The 12,657-nt window shown below is 43.1% G+C and overlaps 2 protein-coding genes across 4 annotated transcripts in view; both read left to right on the top strand.

Moving 5' to 3' along the window:
- The window catches only part of LOC308247157 (GTPase IMAP family member 5-like), a 52,399-nt gene that overhangs the window by 20,907 nt on the left and 18,835 nt on the right, over positions 1-12,657 (top strand). The gene's annotated exons all lie outside the window — the stretch shown is intronic.
- The window catches only part of COA1 (cytochrome c oxidase assembly factor 1), a 35,574-nt gene that overhangs the window by 20,961 nt on the left and 1,956 nt on the right, over positions 1-12,657 (top strand). For all 3 annotated transcript variants that reach the window (XM_080665818.1, XM_080665819.1, XM_080665817.1), the window contains 3 exons: positions 1,732-1,834; positions 8,530-8,678; positions 12,333-12,409. In XM_080665818.1, the coding sequence (XP_080521944.1) occupies positions 1,747-1,834; positions 8,530-8,678; positions 12,333-12,409 (314 nt within the window). In that variant the 5' untranslated portion in view covers positions 1,732-1,746. The remainder of the gene's footprint in view (positions 1-1,731; positions 1,835-8,529; positions 8,679-12,332; positions 12,410-12,657) is intronic.

Genomic DNA, 12,657 nt, shown 5'->3' with positions numbered 1-12,657 from the left:
TCATTGTCCTACTCTGTTGAAGGCGCTTTCAAATTAGGCAAGATCTGACTAATGCATTCTTTGGAGATGTTCAGACCATTTTCATTATTAGATTAATGGTTTTTTTTTTCCAGATTCCATTACTTTAAGTGACTTTACATTAAATTTTGATAAATATTCTTGCATGCTATATTGCACCAGCTGAAACTCTTTACAGCAGTTTTAGTACATTTATTTGTGGTTTCAACTGCCTTTTCTTAGTTAAACAAAACTATATAATACATGGATAAGCGAAACCTTTACCTTGCTTCATTTTATAAGTTGATCAAAATTCTTTATATACATAAACCTGGATTCAAGGTTATTTTTGTATGAAACTAGTCAATTTTAGCATTGCTTAAGGGTCTGTTTAATTATTGGTTTCCAGAAAGAATATTCACATGAGGAACTTGTTCCAACAGGCCTTCTTATGGATTCATTTACCTTCAAATTTCTGGAAATAATAGGTAGACAGTTGTTATTACTCTCCATATTCTGGAAGTCAGAGAAGCAGACAGAAAGAATGTGTTCACCTTAACTCACAGATTCAGCATTATATCCAGTTCTACACTGTAATGCCTCCCACTCCATTAGGCCCCATCAAAGGCTTTGTTTTCTAAAGAAGCTCATAAAATCTAAGGTTAAGTGTTCAGGACGTAAATACTTATGGTCATTTTTTCCTTTACCTAAACTTGGAATTTCCATGTCACCTCAAAAATCTCTCTCTCTCTTTTTTTTTTTTTTTTTTTTTTGAGAAATGTCAACCAAGATGGACAAAGATGAATTTTTCTCACCTAGGGTAAGGATGTCCTCATGCTGCTTGAGCCGTCACAGCAAACTAGAAGCCCACAGAAATAATCTGAATCACAGATGTATTTTGTTAGTTTTTTTTTTAAATTGGTTATCAAATTTTAGAATTTAGGCAATTTCACATGAAAAAGCATTTGAAAAAATTGGAAGACTCATTCAGACTTGGCCCACATGTCTGCTCTCATTTGTGTGACTTTTTCTAGCCTTTTGGGCTTTTGAATTATAACCCCTGATGTAAACCCATATACTACTCTGTTTTATGGTTGAGTATTTCACAGCTTTGAGTCTGGTTGAATGGTCTCCGAGAAGGAGGAGGTTTGGCCACATCAAGGCCTACATGTTGCTTTTAGCCCCACCCAGACCTTCAGGGGACAGGAGTTATGCAAGGGTTGGTTATGGTAATCTGAATTGGCTGAGTTGACTCTTCTCTGTCTGTTCATTCAGCCTGAAAGTCATGACCACAGTTTCCTCATCCCCAGGGTAGGACATTTTTCCAGATAAGAAAGAAAAGCAGTCAGTGGCCACCCATTCAACGGCTTACAAGATCAGCTATGGCCACAAAAGGAGCCAGCATGTCACAAAGTAGCTGTGATTTTTGGCCGGGCAGCATTTGGCACACAAGTTGGGATTCTGTCTGCCAAGATAGCAGGGCTAAATGCTTGCTGTGTGCTCAGCCACTACCCCCATAGCATGGGTCCTGTATTGGGGCCCCCCTCAGAAGGACACTTTTGCTTTGGCTTTAGAACCAGTCCTGGCATCTGATAGGAAGCAAAGGAGGAAAGATGGCCTTGTCTCTTTGTAGGCTTCCTTCTTGCTTTTCTTTCCTTTTGGACCCAATCTAGACCAACAAAGCCCTTCACACAACCTGAATCTAACAATAAATTTTAACCTTTTGTTTTTAAGGCTCTAGGAAGCAGGATGCCGCAAATGCCTATGGGAAAAGTGGTCCTTTATACCAGTGTGATGACTAGTGGGGTCTGTGCCCTTGTGTATTATCTTACACAAAGTAAGTATCCAGCAAACTGCCTGAGGCATGGCCTCTTCCTAACTCTCTTCCCCTGTTCCTCAATCATAGGAAATACTTCACATGCTCTCTGCAGATTAGAAAGGAGGAGGGGGGCTGTTTTTAGAAACCAGTACCCCATTCCATTCCTGTGGCCTACTTCTTATCCTATAATCCCAGTTTTTTAGGAGCCACAAGTGCAAATAAAAGTGTTGCTGGTGGAAATGGGTCCTTGCAGTGTCACGAGAATAGCATTTCCATGAACCCACGTAGGGGGATGAGGTCTAGTGGTAAGCTTTATTTGGGTAGAAATAGAAGGCAACCCCCAGGTCCCCGGTGTCTCTTCTCTGTCCATCGCCATGAAAATGTTTAGCCTTGTCTTCATAAGCCCAGTACAAAGTCCTGTGTCCAAAAGTTCTGTCCCATGTTGAAGCTTCGTCCAGTTTTGGCCATATCTGTCCTCATCCAGCTAGTGTAGTTTGTTCCTGGCTGCACTCTGGCTGATGCTGCCCGAGGTTGGAGTCTGCACAGCTGCTGGCTGCATGGCTGCTACGGAGAGAGAACGCCAAACAAATGGGGTGAGTGTGTGTTACCAAGCAAGAGAGAGAGCACAAGAGATTTGTTAAATAAGCTTGGGTTATATTATCTCGGGCATGGGAAGGACAAGGTGCCCCTTTAAAATAACGAATGAACTTTCCCAATCCTTTGCTTCTGCTGGTTTCATCCCCCTAACCAATCCATTTTCTAGTTTTTTTTTTTTTTGTTTTTTTTTTTTAGGGGGGTGGTGGCCTGTGTCCCTTATCCAATCTGATCCTCTTTCCAGGCTAGAAAGACAGGTCTTTATGGTTTCAATCTTAGTTTCTTCTGTGCATGCCTCATAGTAGAATCACCTCCCCCTATACAATCTTGGCTTCTACTAGGCATGCATCCAGCTGAGGAATTTCTTCTTTATTGTTCTGTCCCACCCCTAGTAATCCAGGGGGAATGGATCGATTGTTCCCTGGGGAATGTGTGAAGCTATAGCTTTCTAGTGAAGCAGGCCCAGCATTGGATTCAACTTACCAATTTATTAGGCTTCATAATTTCTAATTCCCTTTATTCTCTTCCTTTATTAATATCTTGCTACCCACACTAACATATTTCCCCCCTGAAGAACCTTGGGCCTTATAACTTTATAAGGGTAGTAAATGGATGGAGATCTCATCTTTGTAACATCTTCTTGTTGTTAGAGAGCATAGTCCTGCCGGTCCACAGACCCAGAGATTCTTCCTATCTGCCAAAGAAAGAAAAGAGCAAAAAGGGGGAGACCTCACACAGGAAAAAGGGGTTATTATAAAGTCCAGGATAGTGTGTTGCTATCCTTGGGAGGCGGCACATGTTATATCTAGAGGATGGCGCTGTTGGACAGGCTGGCATTCTTCTATTCTAGAGGTGACAAATTTGACAAAAAGGTTAAAAAGGCTTAGTTCAAAAATGAGGAGAAATATAGCAACTAAAGGGGTGGTGAGTGGTAAGAACCAGATGGTAGAAGTGTTTCAGATTAAATTGGAGGAGGAGCTTCCCTGAAGAAAGATGTGTCATACGTTTGAATCCCTCTTGTTTATCATACTTAAATTGAAATTAGGCTAAAGGGAACATTCTAAGATTTCCCTTCTGAAGCAGCCTATCTGTCTGCACAACTTGGGCAGAAAAGGGAAAGCAGTTTCAAGTGAATCAGATAGACCGCTTTATACTTCACTGACACCATTTAGTCCTTACAATAAGTCCATCCAGCTAAACCTGAGTCTCATTTTCAGATGTGGTGATAAGATGGGCTTTCAAAGTGAGGCTCATACTGTGTAAACAAACCAGCCTATCTAATAAAAAGGGATATGTTAATTGACCCTCACACTTGCAAATATGGCGGTGCCCACAGCCAATAAGGAGGGAATATATTAATTGACTGCCCCGCCCTCAAAGATGGCAGCGCCCACAGCCAATAAGGAAGGAATATGCTAATTGACTATCCCGCCCTCAAAGATGGCGGTGCCCACAGCCACAAGATGGTGGTGCCCAGTCTCCTCAGTCCCGCTGGGGCGGCAGGCATGTGGCAAGGCTGGGCCTGCCCCCAGTTGGGCCTGGCCGCTCTGCACTCCTGCCTCTGGAGTCCTCCAGTCCCCGCAGCCCCCCAGCTGCCCAGGGCCAGCCCGAGGTGCAGGCAAGCCTCGGATGGCGGCTGCTCAGCTGCCCAGGGCCACCCAAGGCTCAGGTAACCAGGGCCGGCCGAGGCTTGCGCTGCCGGCAGTGGCAGCAGCAGAGGTGTGATGGGGTGTTGCCTTCCCCTGATCGCTGGGTCACCTCCCGCCCCTGAGGGCTCCCGGACTGAGAGGGGGCAGGCTGGGCTGAGGAACCCCCCCCCTTCCAGTACATGAATTTTCATGCACCGGGCCTCTAGTTTGGTAAATAATGTCATAGACATATAAGCTGTGAAGATGGAAGAAAAAAAATACAATGGTTAATGAACACTGCTAATCATAAGTCAATTTCTGAGTCTGTAATACTGCCAGTAGAAAGGATTTCTAGTCCTGGCCAGATGGCTCAGTTGGTTGGAGTGTTATCCCATACACCAAAAAGTTGCAGGTTTGATTCCTGGTAAGGGCATAGGTTTCAGGTTTGATTCCCAGTTGGAGCATATATGTGAGGCATGCAATCAATGTTTCTCTCTTTCCCTTCCTCTCTCTCTACAATCAACAAATGTATCCTTGGGTGTGAATTAAAAAAGAAAGAGATTCCAAAATGGCGGTGGAGTAAGTGGAAACTACACTGATACTCTGCCAGCAACAAACTGGAAATACAACTAAAGTAGAAAAACCCCTCTTAAAAGCCAATGAAAACTAGCTGGAGAGAACCCTGATAACTAAAAATGGAAAGTGGAGACTGCATGGAGACTGGTAGGAAGTGTGGAGGCACGAAAGGGCTGGCCAGGCTCCCACAGACAGCAGCTGAAGTTCCTGATGGATATCTCAGCTGTAGAGGGTTTCCACTGAAAACTCTGGGGTCTAAACCAGTTGGGTTCCCCAGCCAGCGCACCAGAACTGAGAAAGGCATGCACATAACATCTGGTTGTGAAAAGAAGCAGGGTTTATTTCTGCCAGAGAGAGAATACTAGAAATGCAGGTACCTCTTAAAGGGCCAACCCACAAAATTTCATGAGTAGCCACTCAGCTTGAGCTCTGGCAGAGGGAGGGCAGAGTGAACTGGAGCTGTGTGAGCAGAAGCCAGGTTTGGGGCCTCGGGTTGGAGCTTGGAATGCAGCCACCCTGGTTTGCTGTGCTCAGTCATTCCCTCACACTGGAGAGGACATCTTTCTCTGGTTAATCTTTGCTATTCAGGAGGTGTTTGCCTTGGGGAAAGGCAGTTGCCCCACCCTATTGGAGGACCTATTGCCCTACTCTGTGGTATATAGTCTGAGGCTATTAAAATCTGAGTGTCATTGGGACTGCAGGCAGTGGTGGGTCTCTGCAGGCTTTAGGTCTTTGCCTGTTCTAATCCAGGGCTAGAAAAAGCAGACCCTGGTGCATATCTTGGTCCTTTCCAAAGGCATGCAGCCCAACAGAGATAGCCACCAGCTGTTGATTGCTGATAGCTCCAAACAGGGTACTCAGTACAGTAACAGCATCTGACATTGTCCTGCACTAGCGATTGGGACTCATACCAGATCATTAATGCAGTGACACAAACCCAAACAGACAGCCAAAATGGGGAGACAAAAATACAAGGCCCAAATGAAAGAACAAGAGAATTATTCAGAAGAAGAGGTAAATGAAATGGAGATAAGAAATTTATCAGACATAGAGTTCAGAATAATGATGGCAAAGATGGTCAACAGCATGATAAAATATATAGTAACTATGAAGAATGACACAGCACTAAGAAAGCACATAGTGGAAGGAATATGCAGCGGGTTAGGGGAAGCCTAGGATTGGGTCAGTGAATTAGAACATGGGAAAAAAAAAATCAGAGAACCAAAAAGAAAAAAAAAACAAAGAAAAAACAGGTGGACAGCTTAAGGGAGCTGGGATACCATGAAACATAACAAATTCACATAATAGGAGTGTCAGAAGGAGAAGAAAGTGAGCAAGAGATAGAGAACCTATTTGAAGAAATAATGGCAGAAAATTTCCCTAACATGGTGAAGAAAAAAGTCACACAAGTCCAGGAGGCACAGAGAATCCCAAGCAAGAAGAACCCAAACAGGGCCATGCCCAGACACATCATAATTAAGATTCCAAAAATTAAAGACAAAGAAAATCTTAAAGGCAGAAAGAGAAAAGCAATTTTTACTTACAAAGGAGCTCCCATAGGCTGACACCTGATTTCTCATTAAAAACTCTACAGGCCAGTAGGGAATGGCATGATGTATTCGAAGTAATAAAAACCAAGGATCTGAAACCAAGATTACTATATCCAGCAAGGCCATCATTCAAAATAGATGGTAATAGAAAAGCTTCCCAGAAAAAAAAAAAAGGGTAAAGGAGTTTATTGCCACCAAAACCAGCACTGCAAGAAATGCTAAAGGGACTGCTGTAATGAGAAGAAATATATAGGGAGAGAAATATAGGCATAAAGAATTAAAATGGCAATAAATAAGTACCTATCAATAATAACTTTAAATGTAAATGGATTATATGCTCCAATCAAAAGACATACTAGTAAGTTAGCTGAATGGATATAAAAACATGACCCAATTATATGCTGTCTACAAGAGACCCACCTCAGAACAAATGACTCACACAGGAGGAGAGTGAAGGGATGCAACATTTTTCCAGGCAAATGGAAAAAAAAGCTGGGGTAGCAATACTCATATCTGACAAAATCTATACTAATAAAAGGGTAATATGCTAATTAGACTGGACATCTTCCGGACAAAGCCAGGGTGGCGGGGCCAAGGCAGATAGGGGCGACCAGGCCAGCAGGGGAGAGCAGTTAGGGATGACCAGGCCAGCAGGGGAGAGCAGTTAGGGGTGACCAGGCCGGCAGGGGAGGGTTGCTAGGGGCGACCAGGTCGGCGGGGAGAGCAGTTAGGGGCAGCCAGGCCGGCAGGGGAGGGCAGCGAGGGGCGACCAGGCCGGCAGGGGGGGAAGTTAGGGGTGACCAGGCTTGCAAGGGAGGGCAGTTAGGGGCAATCAGGCAGGCAGGCAGGTAAGCGGTTAGGAGCCAGCGATTCTGGATTGTGAGAGGGATGTCCGACTGCTAGTTTAGGCCCAATCCCGCAGGCATATCTATACTAATAAAAGGGTAATATGCTAATTAGACCGGACATCATTCTGGACGTCCTTCTGGACAAAGCCAGGGTGGCGGGGCTGAGGCAGAGGCAAATAGGGCTATATAGCTTTCCAGTTAAGCAGGCTCAATATTGGATTCAGCTTCCCAGTTTGCTAGGCTTCTTTTTGCTCCCTTCCTTTATTAATATCTATCTACCTATGCTAACAAAAGGACCCCATTTTCTCTGCATAAGAAGCCTAGCAAAAAGCAAGATGGGCGTCCACTCCAGAGTGTACACAGGAGATCCAAGATGGTTGAGATTATGTAAAGAACAGAGAGATACCAGATGGTTCACAGGTGGGGAAAACTGGCTTTATTTCTCAAGTGTGCTCAGCCTGTTGGTCCTGCCATTCTTTGATGTTTGTTTAGTGGAGGAGGGGACCTTGAGCAAGGAACTCTGGTGAGAGCAGGAAGTAAAAATAAGAGTCCAGGATGGCAAAAGCTTGAAGATGTGGCTTCCAGCTCCACTGCATTCAATTTGTAAATTTGTAAAGACAAGCCATAGTTATTGTAACCAAGACACGTAAGGTCATTTAATTGCTACTGTTTGTGAAGCAGCAGCATTTTTTTCTTTTCAGAATGATTTTCTTTGAAGCTCCTCTATGCCCTCTCAGCTTGGCTCTTCACCCTCACTCTACAGCATTTTTGCTTTTTGCCAGGATGTTAGAATCACCAACAGATAGCCGAACAAAGCACAGTGTCCTCTCCACCATTCTTTCAGTTGACCAAGAGGCTCTCTCCCTAGTACCTTGCAATTGTAGGGGTGTGCTTCCTGGAGTTCCTCAAAGACTTTGGGCCAAGAAGGGTACCTGAGACGGAGCAGGTTATAACTTATCTACATGAAATGTCAGCATAAATCTGTAAACTTGAAAAAATAGCATTTTAATGTTCTATAATCTTGGCCTGAGGGCTTTGTTGTTAATGATGTTATGGTCTATTTTATGCTGGTTTATCCTAACCTTCATTTTAGTGGAAGTTCAGTCATAAATTCTTGCTCCAGCTCTACCTTGAACCAGCTATGTCTCTTTGAGAAAATAATGGTTCTAGGACCAAAAGGAGCTTAAGAGAAGATCAAACCCCTTAGATAAAGAAATGAGGTAGTAAATGAGGTCAGGAAATGAGAGATGAAGAAATTGAGGCACAGAAAGGTTAAGTACTTAGCTCAGCATTGTCGGCCACATCCCCACAGATCCTGACTTTGTAGATTTTGATTCTGGAGTCTCTAAAATGGACAGTTTAGAGTAGATTTTCCCTAATTCTTCCATCTATAAATTTCATAATTGTATCTGTTTCCATGTTGTACATATATTGTATCATCTAACTTTCTACAGAGAGTCTGCCTGACCAAGTTCAATAAAGACAACAAAAATGTAACAACTATCTTTCCCACTTAGAAGCTTTTTCCAGATCTTCCTATTACCAGTTGGCACTGGAGCAGCTGCATAGCCACCCTGAGGCCCTGGAAGCTCTGGGCACTCCTCTCAACACTCACTATCTCCAGCTCATGGACAAGTACAACTTTGTGGACATTGCTGATGCCAAGGTAACATGCTCTCCCAGCAAACTAGGCTAGGTGCCTCCTGAAGGATAGGAGGGGCCGCCCTAATCCGAGAGGCAGCAGGAGTAAGGATTTGGGATAGGTACTACTTGGGAGCTTTTTTTAAAAATTGGGGGTTAATATATTCTTGTGCATTTTTCTTCTTTTTAGAACAATTGGTGTGGCAGGGAATGCAGTGTTTGTGCTCAAGTGCCATTTTGAACTGATAGAGAAATGACCACCACGTATTTCAGCTTCAAACTTGAAATATATCTACAGCCAGTTAACTCTTATTCAAATGTAAACAACTTTAAATTTTAGTTTTGAAACTTATTTGTTTACATTGATTGTCTGGAATGCCAGTCTATTTTTTTCCAGTTATATTTTGTCTTCTTTCATAGTTTAGCTGTTAAACCTCAGCAAAATATAAAATGCATTTGTTCTTCTGTTTAACAAGTATGTGTTGAGTACATTCTGAGCTAGAAAAGTGATTCTAAGTTGTGTGGGAATATTGAAATGCAGAAGGCTTTCTGGAAGTTTATAGTTTAAAATTCCAGAATAAGACAGGGTGAAGCAAATACTAGAGTAAAGGCCATGAGTGGAGTGGTTAGTGGACTGGGGGCAACTAGAGGGCTGCAACCTCACCATGTGAAGTTCACACACTTAATTCTGTGGCCAGCAGGAGCTCTGAAGTATTTTGAAAATAAGAGTGTGATGCTTTGACCTAGTTTATTTTTTTGTTATTCTTTTTATTATTATTTTTCATGGAAATAGTTTTTTTCTTAACTATAGTAGCAATTTGTGCTCAAGTATTCTGATAAATATTTGGTCTGGTTTTAAAGCAAGGCGAATTCATTCAGATTGGGAATACCCAGGGACTGGAAGCCTTTAGGAGAGCATTATGGCCACCTAGGTGTACAGTGGTGAGAGCATGATCCGGAGCTGTGGTCTAGAGGAATGAGAGATGGGTATGAAGGGTGTGGTGGTTGCCAGGTGATAGGACTAAGGACTAGGTAACAGTTTTATAGCAGGAGAGAGGTGTGTCAGAGATATGATGCTCTAATGTCTAGCATGGATGAGTGGAAAGACAGTGGTGCCATTAAGTGAGAGAGGGAACCCTGAGGAGAAAAGGAAAGAGTGCTGTGAACGTGTATTGAGTGCTTGCTCTGTGCCTGATAGCCTTATTTTCATTGTCTTCAACTTCCTCACACTATGTGGTGTGGCTCCTCTGTGTTTCGCCATCTCTATTCACTTGGCTGGATCCCTACAAACACAAGGACTCTGAACGGCCAGGGATTGGGTCAGGCTATTCAGGGTGTCTCTCAGCTTAGAGCACAGGGCCTGGCTGCGATGCTCAAGAAGGCTGCAAGCACCTTTGCTGAAGGCAGGTTGATGCAGCATCAGCTCTCTGATCTGGTGATCCAGTGACTGGTTGATGCAACGTAGTTTTAGTGGAGAACCTTCTCTAAAAGCTGGCCAGGCCCAGCTTTTCCTTTGGCCCAGTCTTCTAGCACATCGCGAGAGGCTTCTTCCTGCCTGCAGCCCAGGCCCTTGGTGGCACTGTGTGACTGCGTTGACTATGGTGTCGGACACTGGCCTCTACTGCTGTTGAACAGTGTGAGAGCACAGTGACAGGAGTTCAACGCCTGCTCCCCAGAGCCTCCTCTCAACCCAGCCTTTGCTTTGCTTTTCCAGTTTGTGAAGTATATGTGACATCTGTCAGGGTTCTTCACTTCCTTTACAATCGGCTATTTATAAGGATGCCTCTATATAACGCAGGGCATCTTATCCCCAAATCCCTATTTGGAGTTTCTTTATTTCGTTCAGAGGTGAGAAGTTTCAGTTTTTCATAAGGAGTCGTCATATTGAAGCGTTTCCCCCCCCCAAGTATATGTGTGAAATTGTCTCTATCTACCAACACGTTGGCTTACCAGACCTCCTGCTTTACTTTTGGCAAAACCTGGGCAGTGAAGAACCCAGTCTGTAAAATACCTCATCACCCACAGAGGCACAACTGCCCGAAGTTCAGACACTGATCCCTCTGTTTGCTGTTCTTCAAAATCCTACTTCTGCCCTTTTATCTCACACCCCTTTTTTTGTTTTTCTTTTAGCATGCAGAGACGCTCAATGTATGCTCTATTGCTTAATTGTATAACCCCCTGAGAAGAGCTGTGGCTTGATTCCAAAAGTAGAACTCTGAAGAATCACTTTAGTGTGACTCGGGGTGTGGAGCCACCATTCCAAAGTCTGTGTCTTTAAAGTGTATTTAAATAAATGAAAGAGGATTTTGGAAAACACTAATATGTGTACCCAAGCACTCTTTCTCTTGGTGACAATTTGCTGTGGATAAGATACACCATCTCTTAGCCCATGAAAGTACCTTTGCTTGGGGCACAGGAAGGCACCCTGGGAAGCACCTTATGATGGGTTTCCTTGTCACAACATGTGTCCCCTTCACTTGGCTCAAATTGTCTTTAGTTTTCATTGAGAAACAAAAAGTTGCATTCAATATTTTTTAAATAGTAGCATATTAGTTGACAGCTACCAGCTCACTTTGAGGTTCCCAGGCTGACTCCCTAGGCTCAGGGCATGGCAGCATACAGGCAGCACCTGGCCATGTGGGGTGAGCCCAGCCTGTGGTGGGTGACTGGTGAGGATGAACTAACCGAGATTTCCTTGTCTTTTCCAAACGAGCTTTTACATATTTTTCTCAAGACCTGTTCTTTATGGTCCAGGTTAAAATGTATACCAATTTGCTGGTAATAGTTTCCCCTTTTAAACAGTAGACTTTTTTTCTTCTACTGTATTGTGAAAAGTCTTAAACATACAGAAAATAATAAAAGAATGTATGCTGTGGAACCCACATAGTAGCTATCTGGATTCTACAAATAGTATTTTGCTCTACTTGCTTTATCCCATACCTATTCATCTAGCCATAATAAGGTTTGTCCATGAACATCTTATTATTTTCAAGCATCCACACACTTTATCTTTAAACACATAAGAATGTATATCATTAATTAGAGTTTAATATTTGTTTATGGCTCTTTTTTTTTTAGGTAAAATTTACATTCTGTGAAAAGTACAAATCTATGTGTCTTATTTGATGAATTTTAACAAGTACCCTTCAAGACCCTATCTAGATGTGGACTGTTCCCAACACCTGAAAGTTTGCTCATGCTGTTCCCAGTTGGTCCCCTCTCACATCCGCCAGCCCGAGCAGAGGCAATCACTTCTCTGATATTTCCCCAGTGTACTTTAGCCTGTTCTAGAGAATGGAATTCCTGTTGGGTGAGGCTCTTTTCACTCAGCATGTTGTTGATACTCATCCATATTGTTGCATGTATCAGTAGTTTGTTCTTTTCTAACTGGATTTTAAAGTAATCATTGCAAGTACTCAGAGTATTGAGTTTGGCATATAAGGTCTCCTTGCTAAATAAGAGGGCTGCCTTTGACCTCACCAAACCGTCCAAAGAGGGGCAGGACATTTTGAGGGGGCCAGATAGAAAACCAGGTGGATTCTCCAGGAAGGCTGAAATTAGAAAATAGCCAGATTCTGTAGATAAGCACTGGTTTTTATAGGGTTAGCTCTATATCATTTTGTCATCTCTTGAGAGGACAGCAACACATCGAATTATATCTCTCATTTTACACTTCTAGTTGAAGATTCCTGTCTCTGGATCCAAGTCAGCAGGCCATCTCTATGTTATCTCCTCCAGAGATGCCCCCTTTAAAAGGTATTATGGGAAAGCGAGTGGGTATGGAGGAAGGGGACCTCCTGATGGATTCCCATTTTCATTTGTAGTTATGTAATTGTGGTAATAAGAATTACTTTTTCAAAGCTTGAAAAGTTTTATAGCCAGGATAGCAAGCTAGTGCTTTGGCTCTTAGTCCAGACATTTTATCCAATGCAATCCATCAAATTGTCTACTCCTTATTCTGCTGAATATGAAGAACTTTACAGTTATAGTGTAGGTCTACAATA

This window comes from Plecotus auritus, assembly GCF_963455305.1.
Source record: "Plecotus auritus genome assembly, chromosome: 4".
Taxonomy (NCBI): domain Eukaryota; kingdom Metazoa; phylum Chordata; class Mammalia; order Chiroptera; family Vespertilionidae; genus Plecotus; species Plecotus auritus.
This window is presented reverse-complemented; position numbering and strand designations above follow the sequence as displayed.